This window comes from Hyla sarda, chromosome 6 (assembly GCF_029499605.1).
Source record: "Hyla sarda isolate aHylSar1 chromosome 6, aHylSar1.hap1, whole genome shotgun sequence".
Lineage (NCBI taxonomy): Eukaryota > Metazoa > Chordata > Amphibia > Anura > Hylidae > Hyla > Hyla sarda.
The window spans coordinates 74,912,193-74,938,141 of NC_079194.1; the positions used below are offsets into that span (position 1 = coordinate 74,912,193).

The following is a 25,949-nucleotide window of genomic DNA, read 5'->3' on the forward strand; positions in this document are numbered from 1 at the left end:
GTCCAGTGGTGACTCAGTGGTTTACAACTTATTCCCTATCTTAAGGATAGGGGATAAGTTGCAGATCGCAGGGGGGTCCGACCCTGGGGCCCCCTGCGATCTCCTGTACGGAGCCCCGACAGCCCGCGGGAAGGGGGCGTGTCGACCTCCGCACGAGGCGGCGGCCGACACGCCCCCTCAATACAACTCTATGGCAGAGCCGAAGCGCTACCTTCGGCAATCTCCGGCTCTGCCATAGAGATGTATTGAGGGGGCGTGTCGGCCGCCGCCTCGTGCGGGGGTCGACACCCGCTATCTCGGAAGAGAGAGGGGGCCCCAGCGGTCGGACCCCCCGCGATCTCAAACTTATCCCCTATCCTTAGGATAGGGGATACGTTTTTCACCACTGGACTACCCCTTTAAGTGGGAGAACTTGCACAATTGGTGGCTGCCTAAATACTCTTTTGCCCCACTGTATCAGTTATAATACTGATCTCCTATGGGGCAGATGTGCTTTGGGGCCCCGTGTGACTGTTACTTCTGCACCCCTATAGCTAGGCCTCTGCTGCTGACATCACCGCTCCCCACTGAGGAGCCTGGGGGCAGGTGCATTGCCATAGAATGAGCCTTAAAGGAGTAGTCCAGTGGTGATTCAGTGGTGAGCAACTTATCCCCTATCCTAAGGATAGGGGATAAGTTGCAGATCGCGGGGGTCCGACCCCTGGGGCCCCCGCGATCTCCTGTACGGAGCCCCGACAGCCCGCTGGAAGGGGGCGTGTCGACCTCCGCACGAGGCGGCGGCCGACACGCCCCCTCAATACAACTCTATGGCAGAGCCGAAGCGCTGCCTTCGGCAATCTCCGGCTCTGCCATAGAGATGTATTGAGGGGGCGTGTCGGGTCGACACCCGCTATCTCAGCGGAGAGCCGGGGCCCCGTACAGAGAGATCGCAGGGGGCCCCAGCGGTCGGACCCCCGCGATCTCAAACTTATCCCCTATCCTTAGGATAGGGGATAAGTTTTTCACCACTGGACTACCCCTTTAACGGGGGATGGGAAGATCCTCTCCCTGTGATAGCGAAACTGAGACTGCTGTGCGCGTCGTTTAAATATGTCACGTGACAAGAGTGAGCCAATAGGATGTGATGGAGGCGGAGCATTTCATTCTATGGCAATGCACCGGTTTTGTAGAGCCATCTATCATGGAGGGGTCGAAACTTCAAATGTTTTTTGTAAGGACACAGATCTATGGAAATTAAATACGATCTGAAAAATTTAGATGAAAAAGAGTTCTTTCAAGCAAAAGAAAAAAAAAAACACTGAAAAAGTGTGTGGTGGGGGAAACTGAGGGCCTAGTTCAGCGCAGAACTATTATAAAGAGCCGCTGCATGGACTACAATAAAAACTGACAGGTGTCCTTACCCATTATTCATGTCCCGAATTTCTCCTATATATACTGTATACGTGTATATCTATATACATCAACATTTCCCAAACAGTGTGTCTCCAGCTGTTGCAAAACTACAACTCCCAGCATGCCCGGACAGCCTTTGGCTGTCCGGGCATGCTGGGAGTTGTAGTTTTGCAACAGCTGAAGACACGCTGTTTGGAAAACACTGATCTACATCCATAGATGGTACATATAGGTGTATATACCCATGTGTACAGGAGGTTATTACCGGTCCTCCCCCAGGCATGCTGTGTACATGGCGGTAGAGGTGACAGCGCTATAGATTACAGCACACCGCCCTTCCTCTCTTTACGGCTCTTTCTCCAGATACGGTGCTGACGGGAGGGGGAGGTGATAAACACATGGCGGGAGCTGATAACCGGCCTCCCGGGGACGCTGCGAGCTGTAGACCCTGAGGACAGGGAAGTCGAGTACAATCCCCCCGGGTGACACTATAGTCCTGCGGGCGGCGCTGTGTGGGCAGGAAGCACAGAACACCGAGCGGGAGACACCGAGGACTACAGCATGGGGCACCGGGACCTGGCGGCGGCGGCTCTGGTCACCCTGACTCTGCAGCTGGTTTATTCATCCTCCAAACTCAACGTCCCCAAAGTACTACTGCCCTTCACCCGGGGCACCAGGATCAACTTCACCCTGGAGGTCACACAGGGCTGCTACAAGTGGTGAGGGCAACCTGCATGGCAATGTATGGCTGGCACTGTGAAGGGGCAATGTATGGCTGGCACTGTGAAGGGGGCAATGTATGGCTGGCACTGTGAAGGGGCAATGTATGGCTGGCACTGTATTGGGGGGCAATGTATGGCTGGCACTGTATTGGGGGCAATGTATGGCTGGCACTGTATTGGGGGGCAATGTATGGCTGGCACTGTATTGGGGGCAATGTATGGCTGGCACTGTATTGGGGGCAATGTATGGCTGGCACTGTATTGGGGGGCGATGTATGGCTGGCACTGTATTGGGGGGCGATGTATGGCTGGCACTGTGTTGGGGGCAATGTATGGCTGGCACTGTGTTGGGGGCAATGTATGGCTGGCACTGTGTTGGGGGCAATGTATGGCTGGCACTGTGTTGGGGGCAATGTATGGCTGGCACTGTGTTGGGGGCAATGTATGGCTGGCACTGTGTTGGGGGGCAATGTATGGCTGGCACTGTTGGGGGGCAATGTATGGCTGGCACTGTTGGGGGGCAATGTATGGCTGGCACTGTTGGGGGGCAATGTATGGCTGGCACTGTTGGGGGGCAATGTATGGCTGGCACTGTTGGGGGGCAATGTATGGCTGGCACTGTTGGGGGGCAATGTATGGCTGGCACTGTTGGGGGGCAATGTATGGCTGGCACTGTTGGGGGGCAATGTATGGCTGGCACTGTTGGGGGGCAATGTATGGCTGGCACTGTTGGGGGGCAATGTATGGCTGGCACTGTTGGGGGCGATAGTGTAGGGTTGGCACTCTGCGGGGGGAGGGGATAGCTATGGGCAGTCTATAGATGGCACTGTCATGGGGCAGTCTATTGGTGGCACTGTGCAGGGTGTGGGATGGATGGCATAGCATGGCTGGCACTGAGCTGGGGCAATGTATGGCACACTGAGGCTGTAATGTATAGGACGACACATGATGACTTTTGACCACATAGTAAAGCATGTGATGGCAGTTCTGGTGATATGTTTGTTGCTGCGATCACACAATACACAGCACATTCCAGTATACACCAATGGTATGTGCAGTGTAACTGCTGTCATTTACACCTGTCAGAGTTAACTATTTTACCTCCTCCAGTCATAGAAACAGTAAAGAATTTTTTTTGTTGCGCCTGTAAATCAAATAGTCACAGCCGCCATGAATCAGCCTTGTTCTCCAATAGGTTTTCTGCATCAATGCTGTAGTACACTTGTCTGCACGTGGCCGGCGCCGGCTCATGTACTCGCCTACTCGTGTCCTGTCATTTACTGTATTTTTATTTTTTTATGAAATCTCTACAGCACTGGTGGTTTTCTGCAGTTTACATTCAGTACTATAATGTTTGACAATATTGCATAAAAGTCATCCGCACCTTGTAGCGCAGAATTGTGGAACAAACAAGGTTATTTCTTATACCGGTGACCCAAATATATCCACGTGCTGTAGAGGCCACAACACAGGTGGTGGAGTTGTAAGGAGATGCGACTGCTGCTCTAGTGCTGAATTTACTGGGTTATTGGAGTTTAATGCATGAGAACATGTAATCTGACCGGGGAATAAGAATATTTACTATAAACAGAAGCAGAAAACCAAATAGACACCAGCCGCAAATTTCTAGCCACATTGACGTGACATCTTAAAGGGTTACAATTTTTTTTTCGTGCCAACTGGCTCCAGAAAGTTATACAGATTTAATCCTTCCAGTACTTATCAGCTGCTGTATGCTCCAGAGGAAGTTGAGAAGTTCTTTCCAGTCTGACCACAGTGCTCTCTGCTGACACCTCTGTCCATGTCCGGAACTGTCCAGAGCAGGAGAGGTTCGCTATGAGGATTTGCTCCTATTCTAGACACTTCCTGACATGGACAGAGGTGTCAGCAGAAAGCCCTGTGGTCGGACAGAAAATAAATAAAAAAAGAAAAGCACTTCCTCTGGAGCATACAGCATCTGATAAGTACTGGAAGGGTTAAGATTTTTATATAGAAGTAATTAACAAATGTGTTTACCTTTAAAACCAGTTTTTGAAAAAGAAGTGTTTTCCACTGGAGTACCCCTTTAACTACATATGATCCACAGACGTGATCTGTCAATAGAACTCTATATACAGTCACCACGTGGTTCAGTGCAAATAAACAATCCTTCCCATTCCATGTACCCATCATCTTCAGGAACATTCACCTGGCCACAAAAATTGACCTGCAGAAATTTTAAATTTTTTATTAAAAATGTAGCTTTTGATTATTTTTTTTTTTGTCCCATCCGTTTTGATGTAGAGAGGAAAATCTACATGTTACTTAAAGGGGTACTCCGCCCCTAGACATCTTATCCCCTATCCAAAGGATAGGGGATAAGATGTCAGATCGCCGGGGTCCCGCTGCTGGGGACCCCGGGGATCGCTGCTGCAGCACCCCGCTATCATTACTGCACAGAGCGAGATCGCTCTGCACGTAATGACGGGCGATACAGGGGCCGGAGCATCGTTATGTCACAGCTCCGCCCCTCGTGATGTCACGGCCCGCCCCGTCAATACAAGTCTATGGGAAGGGGGCGTGGCGGTCATCACGCCCCCTGCCATAGACTTGCATTAAGGGGACGGGCCGTGATGTAATGAGGGGCGGAGCCATGATGTCACGCTGCTCCGGCCACTGTATCGCCCGTCATTACGTGCAGAGCGATCTCGCTCTGTGCAGTAATGATGGCGGGGTGCCGCAGCGGCGATCCCCGGGGTCCCCAGCAGCGGGACCGCGGCGATCTAACATCTTATCCCCTATCCTTTGGATAGGGGATAAGATGCCAGGGGCGGAGTACCCCTTTAAGCAGATTCTCAATCTGAAGCTGGATTTGAGCTGTATGGTTTTTGAGTCCTGTGTGGATGTACTCTCTGGGTAAGTTCACACTGGGCTGATGTGCTGTGGACTTGCAGTTAGAGAAACAGCAATGTACCAGCAATGTGGATGAGGGCTTTTAAAGGGGTACTCCAGTGGAAATATTTTAAATATTTTTTTTTTTTTTTTTAAATCAACTGGCTCCAGAAAGTTAAACAGATTTGTAAATTACTTCTATTAAAAAATCTTAAATCTTCCCGTACTTATTAGCTGCTGAATACTATAGAGGAAATGGTTTTCTTTTTGGAATACAGAGCTCTCTGCTGACGACATGACCACAGTTCTCTCTGCTGACATCTCTGTCCATTTTAAGAACTGTCCACAGTAGGAGAAAATCCCCATAGAAAACATATTCTGCTCTGGACAGTTCCTAAAATGGACAGAGATGTCAGCAGAGAGCACGGTGTTCAAAAAAGAAAAGAATTTCCTCTGTAGTATTCGGCAGCTAATAAGTACTGAAAGGATTAAGATTTTTTTAAATAGAAGTCATTTACAAATCTGTTTAACTTTCTGGCACCCGTTGATGATGATGGGGGGAGGGGGGGGGGGGAAATAAAGTTTCTACCAGAGTACCCCTTTAAGTGCGCCTGTCTTAAAAAAATAAAAATAAAAGTTTTTTTAAATGACTGTTTTTGATTGGTCGGAGTCTGTGCTGAGACCCCCACGATCAGTAGAGCAAGCAATAAGAGGAAATCTACTGCTTTATAGAATAAGCCCCGTAGACTTAAAGTAGGCCAAAGCATGGAGATTGTTGCAAGCCAGTGACATGGCTTGATGTAGTGATCAGTAAGAGTCTCAGCACTGAGACCCCGACTGAATAAAACTTTTTAATTAAAAATGTCTCTGTGACACAATAATTCAGTTATATCAAATAAAATTGTATTGTTTGTCATGAAAACATGTAAAATGCAGAGAGATGAATTAACCTGGGGGCCTGTCTCAGCCTGGTGATTGGCTGAGAGGGTCGTCACTAAAGCTCGTCTTAGAGGGTGGGGGCCAAAGCAGGAGTACCCCTTTAAAGGGGTACTACACTGGAAAAAAAATGTTTTTTAAAATCAACTGGTGCCAGAAAGTTAAACAGATTTGTAAATGACTTCTATAAAAAAAAAAAAATCATAATCTTTCCAGTACTTATCAGCTGCTATATGATCCACAGGAAGTTCCTTTTTTTTTTTTTTTTTCCTTTCTGTCTGACCAGAGTGCTCTCTGCTGGCACCTCTGTCCATTTTAGGAACTGTCTAGAGCAGGAGAGGTTTTCTATGGGGATTTGCTCCTACTTTGAACAGTGCTTAAAATAGACAGAGGTGTCAGCAGAGAGCACTGTGGTCAGACATGAAGGAAATTGAAAAAGAAAAGGAACTTCCTGTGGATCATATAGCAGCTGACAAGTACTGGAAGGATTAAGATTTTTTTTTAATAGAAGTAATTTTACAAATCTGAAGAGAAAATTTGTTGGTGCAGCTCACAATTATACACTTATCGAGGTGATATGGGGTACACACCTATACCATGGTGTGTTAAATATATCAGAAGAACAGAAAAAACGGTATCCCCCCACCTCAAGGTTAGTGTTTGAATAGTAATAATATTGCAATAAGACCGTGCTTCAATTATTCCGATAATTTATTAAAAATTTGTTATAGTATCTTATATTCCACTCTCACAGGGCCCTTGTGGGAGAAGAAACAATGTTAAAATACAAATAAAAATATATGACATTGTGCAAAAATCTTCTATGTCACTTTTGTTATATTAGTTATTATTAGTATTGCAAGTTCTGCCCATTGATGGACACCGATAGACTTATGAAACGTCACTGTCCTTTATGCTGTAGCAATGGTCGCTACAATGATGTTACAATAATAAGTTGTCTCTGGTTGGATTATTTAAAGGGGTAGTCCAGTGGTGAAAAACGTATCCCCTATCCTAAGGATAGGGGATAAGTTTGAGATCGCGGGGGGTCCGACCGCTGGGGCCCCCTGTGATCTCTCTGTACTGGGGCCAGGCTCTCCGGCCAGATAGCGGGTGTCGACCCCCGCACGAAGCGGCGGCCGACACGCCCCCTCAATACATCGCTATGGCAGAGCCGGAGATTGCCGAAGGCAGCGCTCCGGCTCTGCCATAGAGTTGTATTGAGGGGGCGTGTCGGCAGCCGCTTCGTGCGGAGGTCGACACGCCCCCTGCCCGCGTGCTCTCGGGGCTCCTTAAGATAGGGGATAAGTTGTTCACCACTGGGTCACCACCGACTACTCCTTTAAGTGCACTACAAACTGTAGCAAATGATGTAATAAACGATGTTTTGTTACCAGTTCCGATGGTGCTCCTTTTTAGTCAGCAATCCCTCGCTGAGCTGCAGATGAACTTGCAGAGATGTGTGCTGGCATGCACAGACGGCGGCTGGTCCCGACGGCGCAGGGCCCGGGTGATATCGGGCGGTATCACCCGGGCCCTGCGCCTTCAGGACCAGCCGCCGTCTGTGCATGCCAGCACACATCTCTGCAAGTTCATCTGCAGCTCAGCGAGGGATTGCTGACTAAAAAGGAGCACCATCGGAACTGGTAACAAAACATCGTTTATTACATCATTTGCTACAGTTTGTAGTGCACTTAAATAATCCAACCAGAGACAATTTAATATTATTGTAACATCATTGTAGCGACCATTGCTACAACATAAAGGACAGTGACGTTTCATAAGTCTATCGGTGTCCATCAATGGGCAGAACTTGCAATACTAATAATAACTAATATAACAAAAGTGGCATAATAGAAGATTTTTGCACGATGTCATATATTCTTTTATTTGTATTTTAACATTGTTTCTTCTCCCACAAGGGCCCTGTGAGAGTGGAATATAAGATACTATAACACATTTTTTATAAATTATTGGAATAATTGAAGCACGGTCTTATTGCAATATTATTACTATTCAAACACTAACCTTGAGGTGGGGGGATACTGTTTTTCTGTTCTTCTATTTTACAAATCTGTTTTCACTTTGTGGTACCAGTTAATTAAAAAAAAAAAAAAAAAGTTTTCCAGTGGAGTACCCCTTTAATGACCTGTAACATGTCAAAAGATTTTTTTTTTAAATTACTAAATAAGAGGGACATGTAAACAAATCTCATCCATGCTGCAGAAGAAAAATCTGAATAGAATCCATGCTGAAATTGATCTGATTTTAAATCTGCACGTGTCAATCTATGTTTTTATTTTTTATTTTTTTATTTTTTTTCCCCCCATTGACTTCTATAAGAAAGTCATAAAATATGTTGTAGAAAATGTCCTATGTGTTTCCGGGTGTTAGTAAGACTTTTAGGGGACGCTGCCAGTCACTAGACCCACACAGTTTGACTCTATCTGCTGCAAAACTACAACTCCCAGCATGCCCGGACAGCCAAAGGCTGTCCGGCCATGCTGGGAGTTGTAGTTTTGCAACACTGCGCTAGACTATTTTTGGATCCCTTGGGCCAAAAGCTCATGTGTGGCCAGCTTATCCTTCACACCAAGTGTATAAGGAATGTAGATTGTATGGACACCCTCCGAAAATAGGGCTGTGTGCCAAGCAATTTCTAGCAGCTTTGGCATCTGTACAGTGTCTGTGTTCAGGCTGGGATTGTATTCCATTGCCCAGAGCCATGTGACTGGCATCGCTGGGCGTCATGTTGGGTAAATTAATAATTGACTGAGTTTTACTGGCGGGAAGGTAAAACCTATGGCTGTGACCGTTCACCTATACAGAGAATACTGCTGGAGGGGGTTGTACTTGTGCACTATCACTTCCTTCTATGTAGCTTGTAGCTATTAAACGTGAAATACAGTTCTCGACGTTCACAGCTTTAGGACCATGATGAACTGGGATCTTGTATATAGTTCACTGGTTTCATGTTTTACTTCCCCGGTGATGGCAAAACAAACAAGTGCTATACACCACAATAAGCGTTACTGTCATATAAATGAACTTTTGACATGTTTCACAGACACATCAGAAGTTTAGGTTGCTCAGGGTGTCGGGGCGGAGGACCCCCTCCGATCCTTAACTGTAGCAGGGAGAAGCGGGGTGTGGCTCCCCCGGCCGGCGCTCAGTCCGACTGTTCACAGGAAGCCATAGACTTATAATGAAATCCATCTCCCGCAATCAGTCGGACTGGGCTCCAGGGAAGCGACTGCCCGCTTTACAGGCGGTGTTTGCACGAAGACCCTGACCGATCTAAACTTTGACATGTCTGTGCCACACGTCAAAAGTTTACTTAACCAGTTAAGGACCCAGGGCGTACACGTACGCCCTGAAATCCTGGTACTTAAGGATCCAGGGTGTACCTGTACGCTCGTGTGAATTTCGCGCGGTGGGGACCGGACTGGGGTGACTGCTGATATAGATCAGAAGGCACCCCGCACAAATGCCCAGGGGGGTCATCAGACAGTGGTTTCTAAACTGTAGCCCTCCAGATGTTGCAAAACTACAACTCCTAGCATGCCCAGACAGCTGTTTACTTTTTGGGCATGCTGGGATTAGCAGTTTTGCAACAGCTGGAGGGCTTCGGTTTGGAGATCACTGTGCTGTGGTCTCTAAACTGTTGCCCTCTAGATCTTGCAAAACTACAACTCCCAGCATGCCCACACCGCAGTTTGTTGTCTGTGCATGCTGGGATTTGTAGTTTTGCAACATCTGGAGGACCGCAGTTTGGAGATCACTGTGCAGTGGTCTCTATATTGTAGCCCTCCAGATGTTGCTAAACTGCAAATCTCAGCATGCGCAAACAGCTGTCTCGGCATGCTGGGAGTTGTTGCGTACCTCCAGCTGTTGCATAACTACATAACTGCATGCCCTTTGGCGATCAGTACATGCTGGGAGTTGTAGTTTTGCAACAGCTGGAGGCACACTGGTTGGAAAATACTGAGTTAGGTAACAGAACCTAACTGAAGGTTTTCCAACCAGTGTGCCTCCAGCTGTTGCAATAGTATAACTCTCAGCATGCACGGTCTGTCAGTACATGCTGGGAGTAGTAGTTTTGAAACAGCTGTAGGTTCCCCCCCCCCCACCCATGTGAATGTACAGGGTACATTGACACGGGCGGGTTTACAGTGAGTTTCCTGCTTCAAGTTTGAGCTGCGGCAGCTAATTTTTCGCCGCAGGGCAAACTCCTAGCAGGAAACTCGCCATAACCCCCCCCCCCCCCCACCAGTGCAAATGTGTCCTAAAAAACACTACACTAATACATAATAAAGGGTAAAACACTACATATACACCCCCTTACACTGTCGCACCAATAAAAAGGAAAAACGTATCGTACGGCAGCGTTTCCAAAACGGTGCCTCCAGCTGTTGCAAAACAACAACTCCCAGCATTTCCAGACAGCCACGGACTGTCCAGGCATGCTGGGAGTTTAGCAACAGCTGGAGGCACCCTGTTAGGGGTATTCTATGCCAGTGATTCCCAATGTTTAGGGTCACATATGGGGTATTTCCGTACTCGGGAGAAATTGCACTACAAATTTTGGGGTGCTTTTTCTCCTTTTACCCCTTTATGAAAAGGAAATGTTGGGGGCTACACCAACCTGTTAGTGTAAATTTTATTTATTTATTTTTTAACACTAACATGCTGGTGTTGCCCCATACTTTTTTTTATTTTCACAAGCGGTAAAAGGAAAAAAAAGACCCCCAAAATTGACCCCATATGTGGGTGTAAAATGCTCTGCGGGCGCACAACAAGGCTCAGGAGTGAGAGAGCACTATGTACATTTGAGGCCTAAATTGGTGATTTGCACAGGAGTGGCTGATTTTACAGCGGTTCTGACATAAATGCAAAAAAATAAATACCCACGTGACCCCATTTTGGAAACTACACCCCTCACGGAACGTAATAAGGGGTATAGTGAGCCTTAACACCCCACAGGTATTTGTAGAATTTTCATTAAATTTGGGTGGGAAAATGAAGAAAACAATTTTTTTTCACAAAAATGCTGGTGTTGCCCTAAATTTTTTATTTTCACAAGGGAAAGTAGGAAAAAGCCCCCAAAATTTGTAACCCCATTTCTTTTGAGTAGAGAAGGAGCGCCATTGGGCTGCTCAGAAGAGAAGGAGCGCCATTGGGCTTTTGAAGAGAAAATTTGTCCAGAATTGAAGGCCACGTGTGTTTACAAAGCCCCCATAGTGCCAGAGCAATGGATCCCCCACACATGTGACTCCATTTTGGAAACTACATTTGCATTTGCATTGCATTTTTCATTTGCACAGACCACTGTTCCCAAGATCTGTCAAACGCCAGTGGGGTGTAAATACTCACTGCACCACTTATTAAATTCTGTGAGGGTTGTAGTTTCCAAAATGGGGTCACATGGGGGGGGGGGGGGGGTAGGGGGTAGAGGGTAGGGTTCCACTGTTCTGGCTTTGTAAATGCACATGGCCCCTGACTTCCATTCCAAACAAATTCTCTGTCTCTCTCTCTCTGTCTCTCTGTCTCTGTCTCTCTCTCTCTGTCTCATTGTAGCGCTCCAGCAGAGCACTTGATGTCCACACATGGGGTATTTCCCTACTCAGAAGAAATGGGGTTACAAATTTTGGGGGCATTTTCTCCTATTACCCCTTGTAAAAATTTAAAAATTGGGGGAAATTAGCATTTTAGTTAAAATAATTACATTTTAATTAAATTATGTATACATCCAACTTTAACGAAAAGTCGTCAAACACCTGTGGAGTGTTAAGGCTCACTGTATCCATTGTTACATTCCTTGAGGGGTGTAGTTTCCAAAATAGTATGCCATGTGGGTTACTTTTTTTTTTTTTTTTTTTTTTTTTTGCTGTTCTGGCGCCATGGGAGCTTCTTAAATGTGACATGCCAGAAGTAAGGGGCCATGGGCATTTACAAAGCCCCCCCATGGTGCCAGAACAGTGGAACCACCCCACACAAATTACATTTTTCATTTTCACGGACCTCTGTTCCAAAAATCTGTCGGACACCTGTGGGGCGTTACATGAGGGGTGTAGTTTCCAAAATGGAGTCACATGTGGGGGGGATCCATTGCTCTGGCACTATGGGGGCTTTGTAAACACACGTGGCCTTCAAGTCTGGACAAATTTTCTCTTCAAAAGCCCAATGGAGCTCCTTCTCTTCTGAGCCTTGTAGTTCACCCACAGAGCACTTGACATACACATATGAGGTATTTCCTTACTTGAGAGAAATTGGGTTACACATTTAAGGAAGATTTCTCTCCTTTTACCCCTTGTAAAATTTCAAAAACTGTCTCTACAAGAACATGCGAGTGTAAAAAATGAAGATTTTGAATTTTCTCCTTCAATTTGCTGCTATTCCTGTGAAACACCTAAAGGGTTAACAAACCTTTTGAATGTCATTTTGAATACTTTGAGGGGTGCAGTTTTTATAATGGGTCATTTATGGGGAATTTCTAATAAGGCCCTTCAAATCCACTTCAAAACTGAACTGGTCCCCGAAAAATTTCGATTTAGAAAATTTTGGGAAAAATTGGAAAATTGCTGCTATACTTTGAAGCCCTCTGATGTCTTCCAAAAGTAAAAACATGTCAACTTTATGATGGAAACATAAATTACACATATTGGGGGATATTTATCAAAGGATTTAGACTGGTTTTTCTTGTCTAAATTTGTCGCACAAAAAGTCGGTCTAAATATGTGCGACTTTTTTGCGACTTTTGCTCTAGAGGATTTTTAGAACATGATGCATTCTAGTCTATTTTAGACAGAAATGCATTGGAAAATGCATTGGTGCTGAATTTATCAAAAGTGACTTCAGCGACAAGTCTCATCGGCTGAAAATGCGTCGAAATGTCAGACCATGTTGGAGCAGGTTTAAAAACAGTCTAAAGCATAGATCACAAAGTCTGTGCAAAAGCCGTGGGCCTTTTGATAAATTAGGCGCACAATAGACCGGCCTAATCCTCTGTAGTTTGGTCTATATTGATGCGGGACATATACAATGGGTGATATTTATCAAAGCTGTCTATGTGAATCATTATATAATTTATTTGGAATACCCATTTTCCTTATAAGCAGAGTGTTTAAAAAAAAAAATGCTGAATTTTCAATTTTTTTCATCAAATTTTGGAATTTTTCACCAAGAAATGATGCAAGTATTGACAAAATTTTACCACTAACATAAAGTAGAATATGTCCCGAAAAACAGTCTCGGAATCAGAATGAAAAGTAAAAGCATCCCAGAGTTATTAATGCTTAAAGCGACAGTGGTCAGATATGCAAAAATTGGCTGGGTCCTTAAGGGGTTAAATGACAGGAACACTTGAAAGTGAAACGCGACTTGCAGAGAAGTCTAGATAAATCAGAAATTTTGACTGATGGGGGTTCAGATGCTGAGCCCCCGACTGATTACTAAAGTGAACATGGAGAAGCTGCTGTCTCCACTTCCTGTATAGATTGAGACCGTCTTCATTGAGCAAGGAGAGACCGAACTCAGCCGAGCACTTCTCCTGCTTTATTTCAGTGATTACTGGGGATCTCTGTGTCTCTGAAGTTTTTTATTAATTTTTTTTTAACCCCTTAAGGACTCAGGGTTTTTCCGTTTTTGCACTTTCGTTTTTTCCTCCTTACCTTTTAAAAATCATAACCCTTTCAATTTTCCACCTAAAAATCCATATTATGGCTTATTTTTTGCGTCGCCAATTCTACTTTGCAGTGATATTAGTCATTTTACCCAAAAATGCACGGCGAAACGGAAAAAAAAATCATTGTGCGACAAAATCGAAGAAAAAACGCCATTTTGTAACTTTTGGGGGCTTCCGTTTCTACGCAGTGCATATTTTGGTAAAAATGACACCTTATCATGATTCTGTAGGTCTATACGGTTAAAGTGATACCCTACATATATAGGTTTGATTTTGTCGCACTTCTGGAAAAAATCATAACTACATGCAGGAAAATGTATACGTTTTTAAAAATGTCATCTTCTAACCCCTATAACTTTTTTATTTTTCCACGTACAGGGCGGTATGAGGGCTCATTTTTTGCGCCGTGATCTGAAGTTTTTATCGGTATGATTTTTGTTTTGATCTGACTTTTTGATCACTTTTTATTCATTTTTTAATGGTATAAAAAGTGACCAAAAATGCGCTTTTTTTGACTTAGGAATTTTTTTGCGCGTACGCCATTCACCGTGCGGTTTAATTAATGATATATTTTTATAGTTCGGACATTTACGCACGCGGCGATACCACATATGTTTTTTTTTTTTTTTTTTACACTGTTTAATTTTTTTTATGGGAAAAGGGGGGGTGATTCAAACTTTTATTAGGGAAGGGGTTAAATGACCTTTATTAACCCTTTTTTTTTTTTGACATTTTTTTTTGCAGTGTTATAGGTCCCATAGGGATTTCACTGCGGTGGTCCCGAACAGCCCGACTGAGCAGCCGGGTCACTTTCACTTTCACTTTAGAAGCGGCGGTCAGCTTTGACCGCTGCTTCTAAAGGGTTAATACCGCACATCGCCGCGATGTGTGGTATTAGCCGCGGGTCCCGGCCGTTGATGAGCGACGGGACCGACGCGATATGATGCGCGATCCCGCTTCATATCGCGGGAGCCGGCGCAGGACGTAAATATACGTCCTGCGTCGTTAAGGGGTTAAAGTACTTTAGGTTCCAATGGAAAGCTTTTGAAATTTTGGAAAATTTTAGATATTTTTTTCCACCCCTAGAGGTTTTCTGGGTTCGATACATAGTCAATATTTCACCCCTGGGGACCTCCAGCTGTTAGAACAATGTATAGTATCCTATCCCCGTCATTGTTTACATAGGATATGCCAGGGCTTAACAAATCCCAGGCGCCAGGTTGACTAAGAATTTCATTGGGGCGCCTATCTTTTTGTCAACCCCCAGTTGGGGTTTCTATCTTTAAAACTATTTTTTTACTTACCTTCACCTCCATTCCCACGCTGATTGCTGATCCATGTTCCACACCCTTTGACCTTCAGTCCCACACCGATCCAATCCACCCCCAGCTTGTCCTCACTGACAGTAATGGGACACAAGCTAACAGTGGGCGGATTTTTCCTCCAGGTGTGAGCCCTGCGCTCACAGCTGTCAATCAAGGAAGTGTGTCCATGACATAGGTGATGACGCATGGACACAGCAGGACTAGTATGTGTCCAAGCAGGCAGGGGGGACAGTTGTTTGACTGGTGTTTTCAGTATGAAATACTGAAAAATTTCTATTGAAAGCAATTGCAAAACCTATTGGTTATACATGCTTAACAACATATCAAAAGTTTTTGTATCTGACAGTGCCCATTTCAGCGGCATTAACAGTCATACTTCACTCAGGAGAACAGAGCGTGATGCCAAGGCTGCTGATTGGCTGCGGCGGTCATGTGAAATTTGCTATTTATGTAACACTGGAGTGGCGACCTAATATATCTGCTGCTAAACAGCAGAGGCAGAATGATGAATCTGCGTGGGAACGGAAGTGGAGAGTAGAAAAATAGTTTTAAAAAAAATAAGGGGACACTAATGACTGACACACAGGGAGGTGAGGGGACAATGACGAACGGCTTTGGAGCTGAAAGTTGGACCCCTGCAGGTCTAATCCTGATGATAGGCCATCAATTTTGTAAGGCTGGATAATTCGCTCCGTGCACCAGATATGGATACTGCAAGAGAGATCGCGGGGGTTCCCAGCGGCGGGACCCCCACAATCAGACATCTTCTCCCCCTAACCTTTTGGATAGGGGATTAGATGTCTAGGGGCGGAGTACCCCTTTAAGGTCTGTATTGTACCTTAGAATTCCTTGGGCACATACTGTACTTAGATTTTATACTATTGTCTGAAATACATTTGTAACAAGACGATAAAGATCCTTTGTTTACTAGATTAATGAATTGTGCGATCTCCAGCTGTTGTAACTTGAATTTTATACAGGGGAAAAACAAACCATCCTGCCGCACACAAGGTACCTGCGAGTATGCAATGTCGCCCCAGAGACTATAGAGCAGCGGTCTCCACTGTGGCCCTCCAGATGTTACAAAACTACAGGACACTGCATGCTGGGTGTTGTAGTTTTTCAACAGCTGGAGGGCCACAGTTAGATGACCATTACTTTATAGCAGTGGTCTCCAACCTGCGGACCTCCATATGTTGCAAAACTACAACTCCCAGCATGTCCGGGCATGCTGGGAGTTGTAGTTTTGCAACATCTGGAGGTCCGCAGGCTGAAGACCACTGCTCTATAGCCTCTGTACAGGGCTTCTTGCGCAGGTCATGTGGTGTGCATGATACTGAAGTATTGTAGGTGACATTTTATCTGTATGTAACCTGTTTTGTTTGGATGCATAATGTTAAAGGGGTATTCCAGGCAAAAACTTTTTTTATATATATCAACTGGCTCCGGAAAGTTAAACAGATTTGTAAATTACTTCTATTAAAAAAATCTTAATCCTTCCAATAGTTATTAGCTTCTGAAGTTGAGTTGCTGTTTTCTGTCTAACTGCTCTCTGATGACTCACGTCCCGGGAGCTGTGCAGTTCCTATGGGGATATTCTCCCATCATGCACAGCTCCCGGGACGTGACATCATCATTGAGCAGTTAGACAGAAAACTTCAGAAGCTAATAACTATTGGCAGGATTAAGATTTTTTAATCTTAAAGGAGTAGTCCAGTGGTGACTCAGTGGTGAGCAACTTATCCCCTATCCTAAGGATAGGGGATAAGTTGCAGATCGCGGGGGTCCGACCGCTGGGGCCCCCCGCGATCTCCTGTACGGAGCCCCGACAGCCTGCGGGAAGGGGGCGTGTCGACCTCCGCACGAGGCGGCGGCCGACACGCCCCCTCAATACAACTCTATGGCAGAGCCGAAGCGCTGCCTTCGGCAATCTCCGGCTCTGCCATTGAGATATATTGAGGGGGCGTGTCGGCCGCCGCCTCGTGCGGGGATCGACACCCGCTATCTGGGCCGAGAGCCGGGGCCCCGTACAGAGAGATCGCACGGGGCCCCAGCGGTCGGACCCCCCACGATCTCAAACTTATCCCCTATCCTTAGGATAGGGGATAAGTTTTTCACCACTGGACTACCCCTTTAAAGTAATTTACAAATCTGTTTAACTTTTCGGAGCCAGTTGATATATAAAAAAAAAGTTTTTGCCTGGAATACCCCTTTAAATACACAAGACCAATATAATTTGCCTGCTCTGTTCCCCTCGGCCTCTTCCCCATTCTGTGCTAGTGAGAGGCTGCACAGTAATACTGGTGCACTTAGTGTACATTAGCAGTGCCAGTCTGCCCGGGTCATGGTATGGTATAGTGTGCGCCCTCCCTTGATTTCTTCTATCTTTTTACATTTAGCTAGCTGTCATTGTCTAATTCTGTCCCAACACCGGATACCTCTCTGCCTTTTACTTCTGGTTTCCATTTGTCATACATAAGAGAAATAAAATCTGATTTCTTATGTATGATATTTTATTACCGGTTACTACTTTCCTTTTTATGGCGCTTAGGGTATGCCCTAAAATGTTAAAGGGGTACTCTGGTGGGATTTTTTTTTTCAAAAGAACTTGTGCCAGAAAGTTAGGCTGGGTTCACAATACGTTTTTGCCATACTGTTTTCAATCCGTTTTTCTAAAGAAAACCGTATGGCAAAAAAACGGATGGAACAGTATGGAAAAAGTAAACCGTATGAGTTTTTAAACAGTATACTGTTTTTAAAAGTGCATACAGTTCCGTCAGTTTTTAAAGGAAAAAAAAAACCATACGTTTTTGAAAATGTTGTCCATTTTTAATGGGAGGGGTCTTGGGTGGGGACTTAAGGATTCAAATGCGCATGTGCAAAGTAAAAACGTATACGTTTTTCCCGTATGGAACTGTATACATGTGCATTTCCCATTGACGTCCATGTAAAAAAAAAAGTATGCGGTTGCAGTACGGTTTTTAAACCGGAGACAAAATCGTTTTTTCTTTTTTTTTTTTTTTTTTTTTTTTTTTTTACATGGACGTCAATGGGAAACGCACATGTATGCGGTTCCATACGGGAAAAACATATACGTTTTTACTTTGCGCATTTGAATCCTAAAGTCCCCACCCAAGACCCCTCCCATTAAAAATGGACAACATTTTCAAAAACGTATGTTTTTTTTTTTTCTTTAAAAACTGACGGAAGTGTATGCACTTTTAAAAACTGTTTAAAAACTCATACGGTTTACTTTTTCCCATACTGTTCCATCCGTTTTTTTGCCATACGGTTTTCTTTAGAAAAATGGATTGAAAACAGTATGGCAAAAACGTAGTGTGAACCCAGCCTTATACAGATTTGTAAATTCTCTCTATTTAAAAATCTTAAATCTTAAATTTTTTTTTTTTAGGCAGGAAATTTTTATGAAAACCACAATTTTGCACATTTTGTAGGGTTTTGTTTTCACACTGTACACTTTACGGTAAAAATGACGTCTTCTTTATTCTGTGGGTCAATATGATTAAAATGATACCCATGGCTAGATACTCTTATATTTTTGTACCGCTTAAAAAAAAATATAAAACTTTTTGTACAAAATCATTAATCTATAAAATCGCCCTATTTTGACCACCTATAACTTTTTAATTTTTCCGTATCTATGGCGGTATGAGGGCTAATTTTTTGTTCAGTCATCTGTACTTTTTTATTGATACCTCATTTGCATATATAAAACTTTTAGATCATTTTTGATAAATTTTTTTGAATAAAATATGACAAAAAAAGCTGCATTTTTGGACATTTTTTAAGTTTACGGGATCATTAACATTATGTTTTGATAGTTCGGACATTTATGCACGCGGCGATGCCAAATATGTTTATTAAAAAAATGTTTTTACACTTTTTGGGGGTAAAATGGGAAAAACGGACAATTAAAATTAATTTATTTTTTTTAGTTTTAATTTTTACATTTTTCAATTTTTTATTTTATTTTTTATAGCAATCATTTGATTGCTTATACTGTTCAGTGCTATGTATAGGACACAGCACCGATCAGTATTATTGTTGATCTTCTGCTCTGGTCTGCTCAATCTCAGACCAGAGCAGAAGACCCCGGGAGATGGCCGGAGCCAGGTGAGGGGACCTCCGGCCGCCATGCTGTGGACGATCGGATTGCCGCGGCAGCACTGCGGGCGATCCGATCATCCATTCAAAGTACCACACTGCCGCAGATGCCTTGATCTGTATTGATCATGGCATCTGAGGGGTTAATGGCGGACATCGGCGCGATCGTGGATGTCGGACATTACCGCTGTGTATGACGCGAGCACCGTTCCGATGCTCGAGGTCATACATAGGACGTAAATGTACATTCTGGTGCGCGAAGTACCGCCAAACCAGGACGTACATTTACGTCCGTGGTCTTTAAAGTTGAAACATGGATAAATGCAACCAAGGAGATTTTTGATTAACCCCTTATTTATTTTTTAGAAAAATTTGTTAGAAAAGAAGTTTTCAAAATTATTTTTTTATTTTTTGATAGGTCATCAACCAGACCTGAAGTTGCCAGTATTGAACATGTAACCATTTATGACCCTCGGTGTTCAAATCAAGCGGTGGTGCAAGCACGTGCAACCCACCCTACACGGCTTACCAGTATCATCTATGCAGAAGACATATGTAAGTTAATTTCTATTTTTATCTTGTTGCTTATCCTGTCAGCGCAGTGTACTTTCTCACACTAGTCGCAGACCCTTCTGTATAGCAAATTTATGGTATGGTTATTCTGGGGACTTCTGTAGCTGACCCTGACTTCTATTTTCATATGTCATCAATAGGTCTTCAGTGCAGGCTCTGCTTTTAGAGTACAGTATTGCAGAATCCAGTTTCTAAAGTCTGTACACTTAGGTATCTGTTTCCAAAATAATCTGGGAAAGATAGGAACATTGGTTAAAACTATAGCATGTTACTATAAGACATGGTTTTGGACAGAATTTGAAAAAAAAAAAAATGTATCAGAATTTCCTTTGCTTGATAAAAATTTGGCCCGAACAGCTAGCCTGGTGTTTGGCCCGAACAGCTAGCCTGGTGTTTTCCAAACAGTTTGTCTCCAGTTGTTGCAAAACTTGTTGGGAGTTGTAATTTTGCAACAGCTAGAGACACCCTGTTTGTAAAACACTGAGCTAGTCAGTGGTGGAAAATAAAAACCCATTTTCTGTGCGTGTCCCACGCCTCGTCCATGTGCATTAAAAAATTTGGAGAAAAGGAGAGGATGGGATCTAGGCATTGTTCATAGAGTAAACTCTTTGTTTGGAAGTTTCCAAGTCTGGAATTAGAGCCAACAAACAAGAAGTAAAAAAAAAACATATTTTCCTTTACATTTTTTCGCTACTTAGTAGCCATTCCTAGTTTTGGGTAAGGGATAAAAAGAAGTCAAGAATTTTTCTTTCCAAATCCACTCACAAACTTTGCTGGTCTTAACACATTGTAATTTATATGCCTAAAATTGATAAAAATATTGGATCTAAAATGAGAAGTACACACAATTTTAATACACTTTTTATTTGTTCTCCTGCCCGTTATGTTAAGCCTCAACATCTAAAGTAGGCTTGCAGGAAAAAAGAGGAAATGGGAAGGTAGGACAACCCCTAGTTTGAGGTTGTCCTGTAGAAGCTGCATAACTGGGGGAACCACAGCTTTGGTGCACGTGATTCCTTTTGTGGAATCCAATGAATTATTTTGTATAATGCACAGGATTTCAGCTTGTAAATAAATACCTTTCATTCCTCCAGTTTTTTTTTTTTTTTTTTTTTTTTTATTACTTAAGATACCGGCCACGTCCTCCGATGTGATGCCATCATCGACTTAATTCATGACCTTCAGATTGAATCCACTACAAGAGAGCTTTACCTGGAGGACTCTCCACTGAAGCTGAAAATAAAAGCGTTAGACTATGAAGGTAGACCATTATATTCCTTGGTTTCCCTATTAGTAATAAATTCCTTTTATGCATGCATTCATATCTCATGCTTTGGTATGTTGCAGGGAATACATTCAGTACATTAGCTGGTTTAGCTTTTGAATGGACAGTGGTGAAGGATTCTGATGTGGATGGATACTCTGACTCTCATAATTCTTTGCGGTAAGAGAAATATCTTTGTCAAGCGTGTACAGTAACCTAGATAGGTCTATGGCAGAGAGTCTATTTTCTGTACATGGACACTTATATTCCCGTTCACCCATCTGTTGTCATCTGTTATGGATGACAAAATGGGAACAGGTGACGACAGGAGAGAAGTTAAAAAGTCACCAAGTAATGAATGCAAAACTGCTAGTAAAACCTGATGTGCTGACCATGGGATTCTGTTCATTTGTCTGGTTTTTGGAGTTTTAGAAAGTGTCAGGTTAGTCCCTGTATTAGGTGTAATTTATTGTTCCATAACACAAAGGGGGAAAAAAGGAATTTTGCATGTATTAGGGATGTTCCGATACCATTTGGGATGTCCCGATACCTTTTTTTTAACCCCTTAAGGTTTTTCAGTTTTTGCACTTTCGTTTTTTCCTCCTTACCTTTTTAAAAATCATAACCCTTTCAATTTTCGACCTAAAAATCCATATTATGGATTATTTTTTGCGTCGCCAATTCAACTTTGCAGTGACATTAGTCATTTTACCCAAAAATTCACGGCAAAACAGAAAAAGAAATCATTGTGCGACAAAATCTAAGAAAAACGCCATTTTGGAAATTTTGGGGGCTTCCTTTTCTACGCAGTGCATATTTTGGTAAAAATGACATCTTATTATTCTGTAGGTCCATATGGTTAAAATGATACCCTACTTATATAGGTTTGATATTGTCGTACTTCTGGAAAAAATCATAACTACATGCAGGAAAATGTATACGTTTAAAAATGTCATCTTCTGACCCCTATAACTTTATTTTTCCACGTACAGGGCGGTATGAGGACTCATTTTTTGCGCCGTGATCTGAAGTTTTTATCGGTACGATTTTTGTTTTGATCACTTTTTGATCACTTTTTATTCATTTTTTTATGGTATAAAAGTGACCAAAATACGCTTTTTTTGGACTTTGGAATTTTTTTTACGTGTACGCCATTGACCGTGCGGTTTAATTAACGATATATTTTTATAGTTCGGACATTTACGCGCGCGGCGATACCACATATGTTTATTTTTATTTACACTGTTTTATTTATTTTTTTTAGGGAAAAGGGGGGTGATTCAAACTTTTATTAGGGAAGGGGTTAAATGACCTTTATTAACACTTTTTATTTTTTTTTTTTACTTTTTTTTCCCAGTGTTATAGGCCCCATAGGGACCTATAACACTGCACACACTGATCTCTTACACAGATCACTGGTGTGTATTAACACGCCTGTGATCAGTGTTATCGGCGCTTGATTGCTCCTGCCTGGATCTCGGGCACGAAGCAGTCATTCGTCGATCAGACACCGAGGAGGCAGGTAAGGGCCCTCCCGGTGTCCTGTAAGCTGTTCGGGACGCCGCGATTTCACTGCGGCGGTCCCGAACAACCCGACTGACTAGCCGGGATAGTTTCACTTTCACTTTAGAAGCGGCGGTCAGCTTTGACCGCCGCTTCTAAAGAGTTAATACCGCACATTGCCGCGATCGGCGACGTGTGGTATTAGCCGCGGGTCCCGGCCGTTGATGAGCGCCGGGACCGACGCAATGTGATTCGGGGTCGCAGCGCGACCCCGCTTCATATCGCGGGAGCCGGCGCAGGACGTAAATAGAAGTCCTGCGTCCTTAAGGTGTTAAGACAGAGTACAAGTACAAGTCGTGTGCAATGGAGGCGGCTGCTGTAGTATGAGCCAAGATTCTCTCTTCTCCATTGGGCAGAACAGGGAATTTGCTTTGGCAGCGAAGTTGCAGTTGCGCTGATGTTTTACATGGTGAGCAGCGGTAGAAACCGGGTCACCTGCACTAAGATTGCCTGTAATAGTAGGTATTAACCCCATGTAGGTAGTATAGATAGATGCAGACATTAGCAGCAGCCCACTGTAGACAGCATGCCCCCCCCCCCCCTTGTAGACAGCAGGCCGACATACCTGTGGCTGTCCTCCATCAGGTGTTGCTGCTCTGCTGCCCCATTTTCCGCTCTGCTTCCTCAGTAGCGTTTAGCTGGGCCCAGTGGAGGAGGTGCAGTTAAGCGTGTGTCACATGCTCCTCCATGGGACGCCATGATGCGGGCAGGAAAACGGGGCAGCGGAGCCGGGCTGCACTGCAGCAGGTATCGGACATGGTATCTGGGACAGTTAACGAGTCCCCGATACCATTTAAATGCCGGGTATCGGCCACGATACGATAATTAGTATCGGTTTCGGGACATCCCGAATTATGTGTAAAGTGGTTTAATATTCTGAATATTTCTAGTTTACAGTCAGAAGTAGCTTAAGAAAACACGATTAGGAGGTTTCCGACCTACTCAAAAATGTGGTCCTTGATATGAATTTTTATAATTTTAACAAACAAAACTATATTTCACCTAACTCCCCATAGGCTTTCTTTACATCATAGTAACAAATAAAAAAATACTGGACTCTGATGTATACGGCACAACACCCCATAAGGCCAGTCTTTATTTACTCACAATCCCTGTCAGTGGGCGTGTTTAACCATTTCGGGACCCAGGGAGTACAGGTACGCCTTCGCTCCCTGGTACTTAAGGACCCAGGGCGTACCTGTAATATCTATCAGCAGGCATCCCGTGCAAATGCCCAGGGGGGGGTCCTGAGACCCCACCCATGTCGGCGATCGCCTCATACTGGTCTCGCTCTGCCCACCCATTGTAGTGCGAGCAGAACAATGGAACCATCTGTGACCGGCGCTGTAGGTCCACTTACCATCGGTGACAGCGGAGGGGACGATCGGCGGCGGTGATCGGTGGGCGGCGATGACGTGAGGCTGGCTCCCTGGTGCGGCGTGCTGCAGACTACGGAAGCCGGTAAGTTGCCTAGCAACATCTGAAGGGCTACAGTTTGGAGACCACTATACAGTGGTCTCTAAACTGTAACCTTCCAGATGTTGCAAAGCTGCAACTCTCATTCTACGCCATTGATTCCCAAACAGGGTGCCTCCAGCTGTTGCTAAACTCCGAGCATGCCTGGACAGTTAGTGGCTGTCCGGAAATGCTAGGAGTTGTAGTTTTGCAACAGCTGGAGGCACACAGGTTCTGTTACCTAACTCTGTATTTTCCAACCAAACTGAAGGTATCCCAACCAGTGTGCCTCCAGCTGTTGCAAAAGTACAACTCCCAGCATTTCCGGGCAGCCAATGACTGTCCGGGCATGCTGGGAGTTTAGCAACAGCTGGAGGCACCCTGTTTGTGAATCACTGGCGTAGAATACCCCTATGTCTACCCCTATGCAATCCCTAATTTAGTCCTCAAATGCGCATGGAGCTCTCTCACTTCGGAGCCCTGTGGTATTTCAAGGAAACCGTTTAGTGCCACATATGGGGTATTTCCCTACTCTGGAGAAATTGCACTACAAATTTTGGGGGCTTTTTTTCCTTTTACCCCTTTATGAAAAGGAAAAGTTGGGGTCTACACCAGCATGTTAGTGTAAAAAAAATAAAAAATGTTACACTAACATGCTGGTGTTTCCCCATACTTTTTATTTTCACAAGAGGTATAAAGAAAAAAGACCCCCAAAATTTGTAATGCAATTTCTCCTGAGTACATAAAATGTTCTGCAGGCGAACAAGGCTCAGGAGGGAGAGCGCACTATGTACATTTGAGGCCTAAATTGGTGATATGCACAGGGGTGGCTGATTTTACAGCGGTTCTGACAGAAAACGCCAAAAAATAAATACCCACATGTGACCCCACTTTGGAAACTACGTCCCTCATGGAATGTAACAAGGGGTATAGTGAGCCTTAACACCCCACAATTTTCGTTAAAATTGGATGGGAAAACAAAAAAAATCTTTTAACTAAAATGCTGGTGTTGCCCTACATTTTTCATTTTCAAAAGGGAAAATAGGAAAAGCCCCCCCAAAATTTGTAACCCCATGTCTTCTGAGTAAGAACATACCCCATATGTGGATGTAAAGTGCTCTGCGGGCGAACTACAATGCTCAGAAGAAGAGGGCCATTGGGCTTTTGGTGAGAATTTTTGTCCGGGTTTGAAGACCAAGTATGTTTACATAGCCCCCCATAGTGCCAGGACAATGGACCCCCCCCAACACGTGACCCCATTTTGGAAACTACACCCCCCCCCACAGAATTTAATTTAATAAGGGGTACAGTGAGCATTTACACCCCACAGATGTCTGACAGATTTTTTGAACTGTGGTTTGTGAAAATGAAAATTTAAAATTTTTCATTTGCTCAGCCCACTATTCCAAAGACCTGTCAAACGCCAGTGGGGTGGTTGTTACAGGGAACCCATGGGTAACCTAGCCTCTCACTGATAAGGGATTAAGTAAATATGTTTTTTGCAGGACTAGAGACACTTGTATAAGTGAAGGGAATGGAGGGTCAATAGTTCAAGACTGAAGCTGTAAACTATTGGAAAAATTGCTGTCATTCAGCTAAGGCTATAAAAACTTGTAAACTCAGATTGTTGGCTTAACCTCTTAAGGACCAGGCCATTTTACACCTTAGGACCAGAGCGTTTTTTGCACATCTGACCACTGTCACTTTAAACATTAATGACTCTGGAATGCATTTAGTTATCATTCTGATTCCGAGATTGTTTTTTTCGTGACATATTCTACTTTAACATAGTGGTAACATTTTGTGGTAACTTGCATCCTTTTTTGGTGAAAAATCCCAAAATTTTATGAAAAATGTGAAAATTTTTCTAACTTTGATGCTCTCTACTTGTAAGGAAAATGGATATTCCAGTAAAAAAAAAAAATTTTATTCACATTTCCAATATGTCTACTTTTATGTTTGAATCATAAAATTGACGTGTTTTTACTTTTGGAAGACATCAGAGGGCTTCAAAGTTCAGCAACAATTTTCCAATTTTT

The 25,949-nt window shown here is 43.8% G+C and overlaps 2 protein-coding genes across 3 annotated transcripts in view; one reads left to right on the forward strand and one right to left on the reverse strand.

Annotated features, from left to right (window-relative positions):
- The window catches only part of LOC130275786 (histone deacetylase 11-like), a 34,786-nt gene extending 32,995 nt beyond the window's left edge, over nt 1-1,791 (reverse strand). Inside the window, exon 1 of one of the 2 annotated variants that reach the window (XM_056524195.1) lies at nt 1,658-1,791. In XM_056524195.1, coding sequence (XP_056380170.1) covers nt 1,658-1,686 — 29 coding nt within the window. In that variant the 5' untranslated portion in view covers nt 1,687-1,791. Of the gene's footprint in view, nt 1-1,634 lie in introns of both variants that reach the window. The other variant, XM_056524194.1, reaches the window with a different exon arrangement.
- A 148-nt stretch (nt 1,792-1,939) lies between these two features.
- LOC130275783 (nuclear pore membrane glycoprotein 210-like) overlaps nt 1,940-25,949 on the forward strand; it is a 134,070-nt gene continuing 110,060 nt past the window's right edge. The window contains exons 1-4 of the mRNA XM_056524188.1: nt 1,940-2,111; nt 19,474-19,610; nt 20,758-20,889; nt 20,976-21,072. Coding sequence (XP_056380163.1) covers nt 1,954-2,111; nt 19,474-19,610; nt 20,758-20,889; nt 20,976-21,072 — 524 coding nt within the window. The 5' untranslated portion in view covers nt 1,940-1,953. The remainder of the gene's footprint in view (nt 2,112-19,473; nt 19,611-20,757; nt 20,890-20,975; nt 21,073-25,949) is intronic.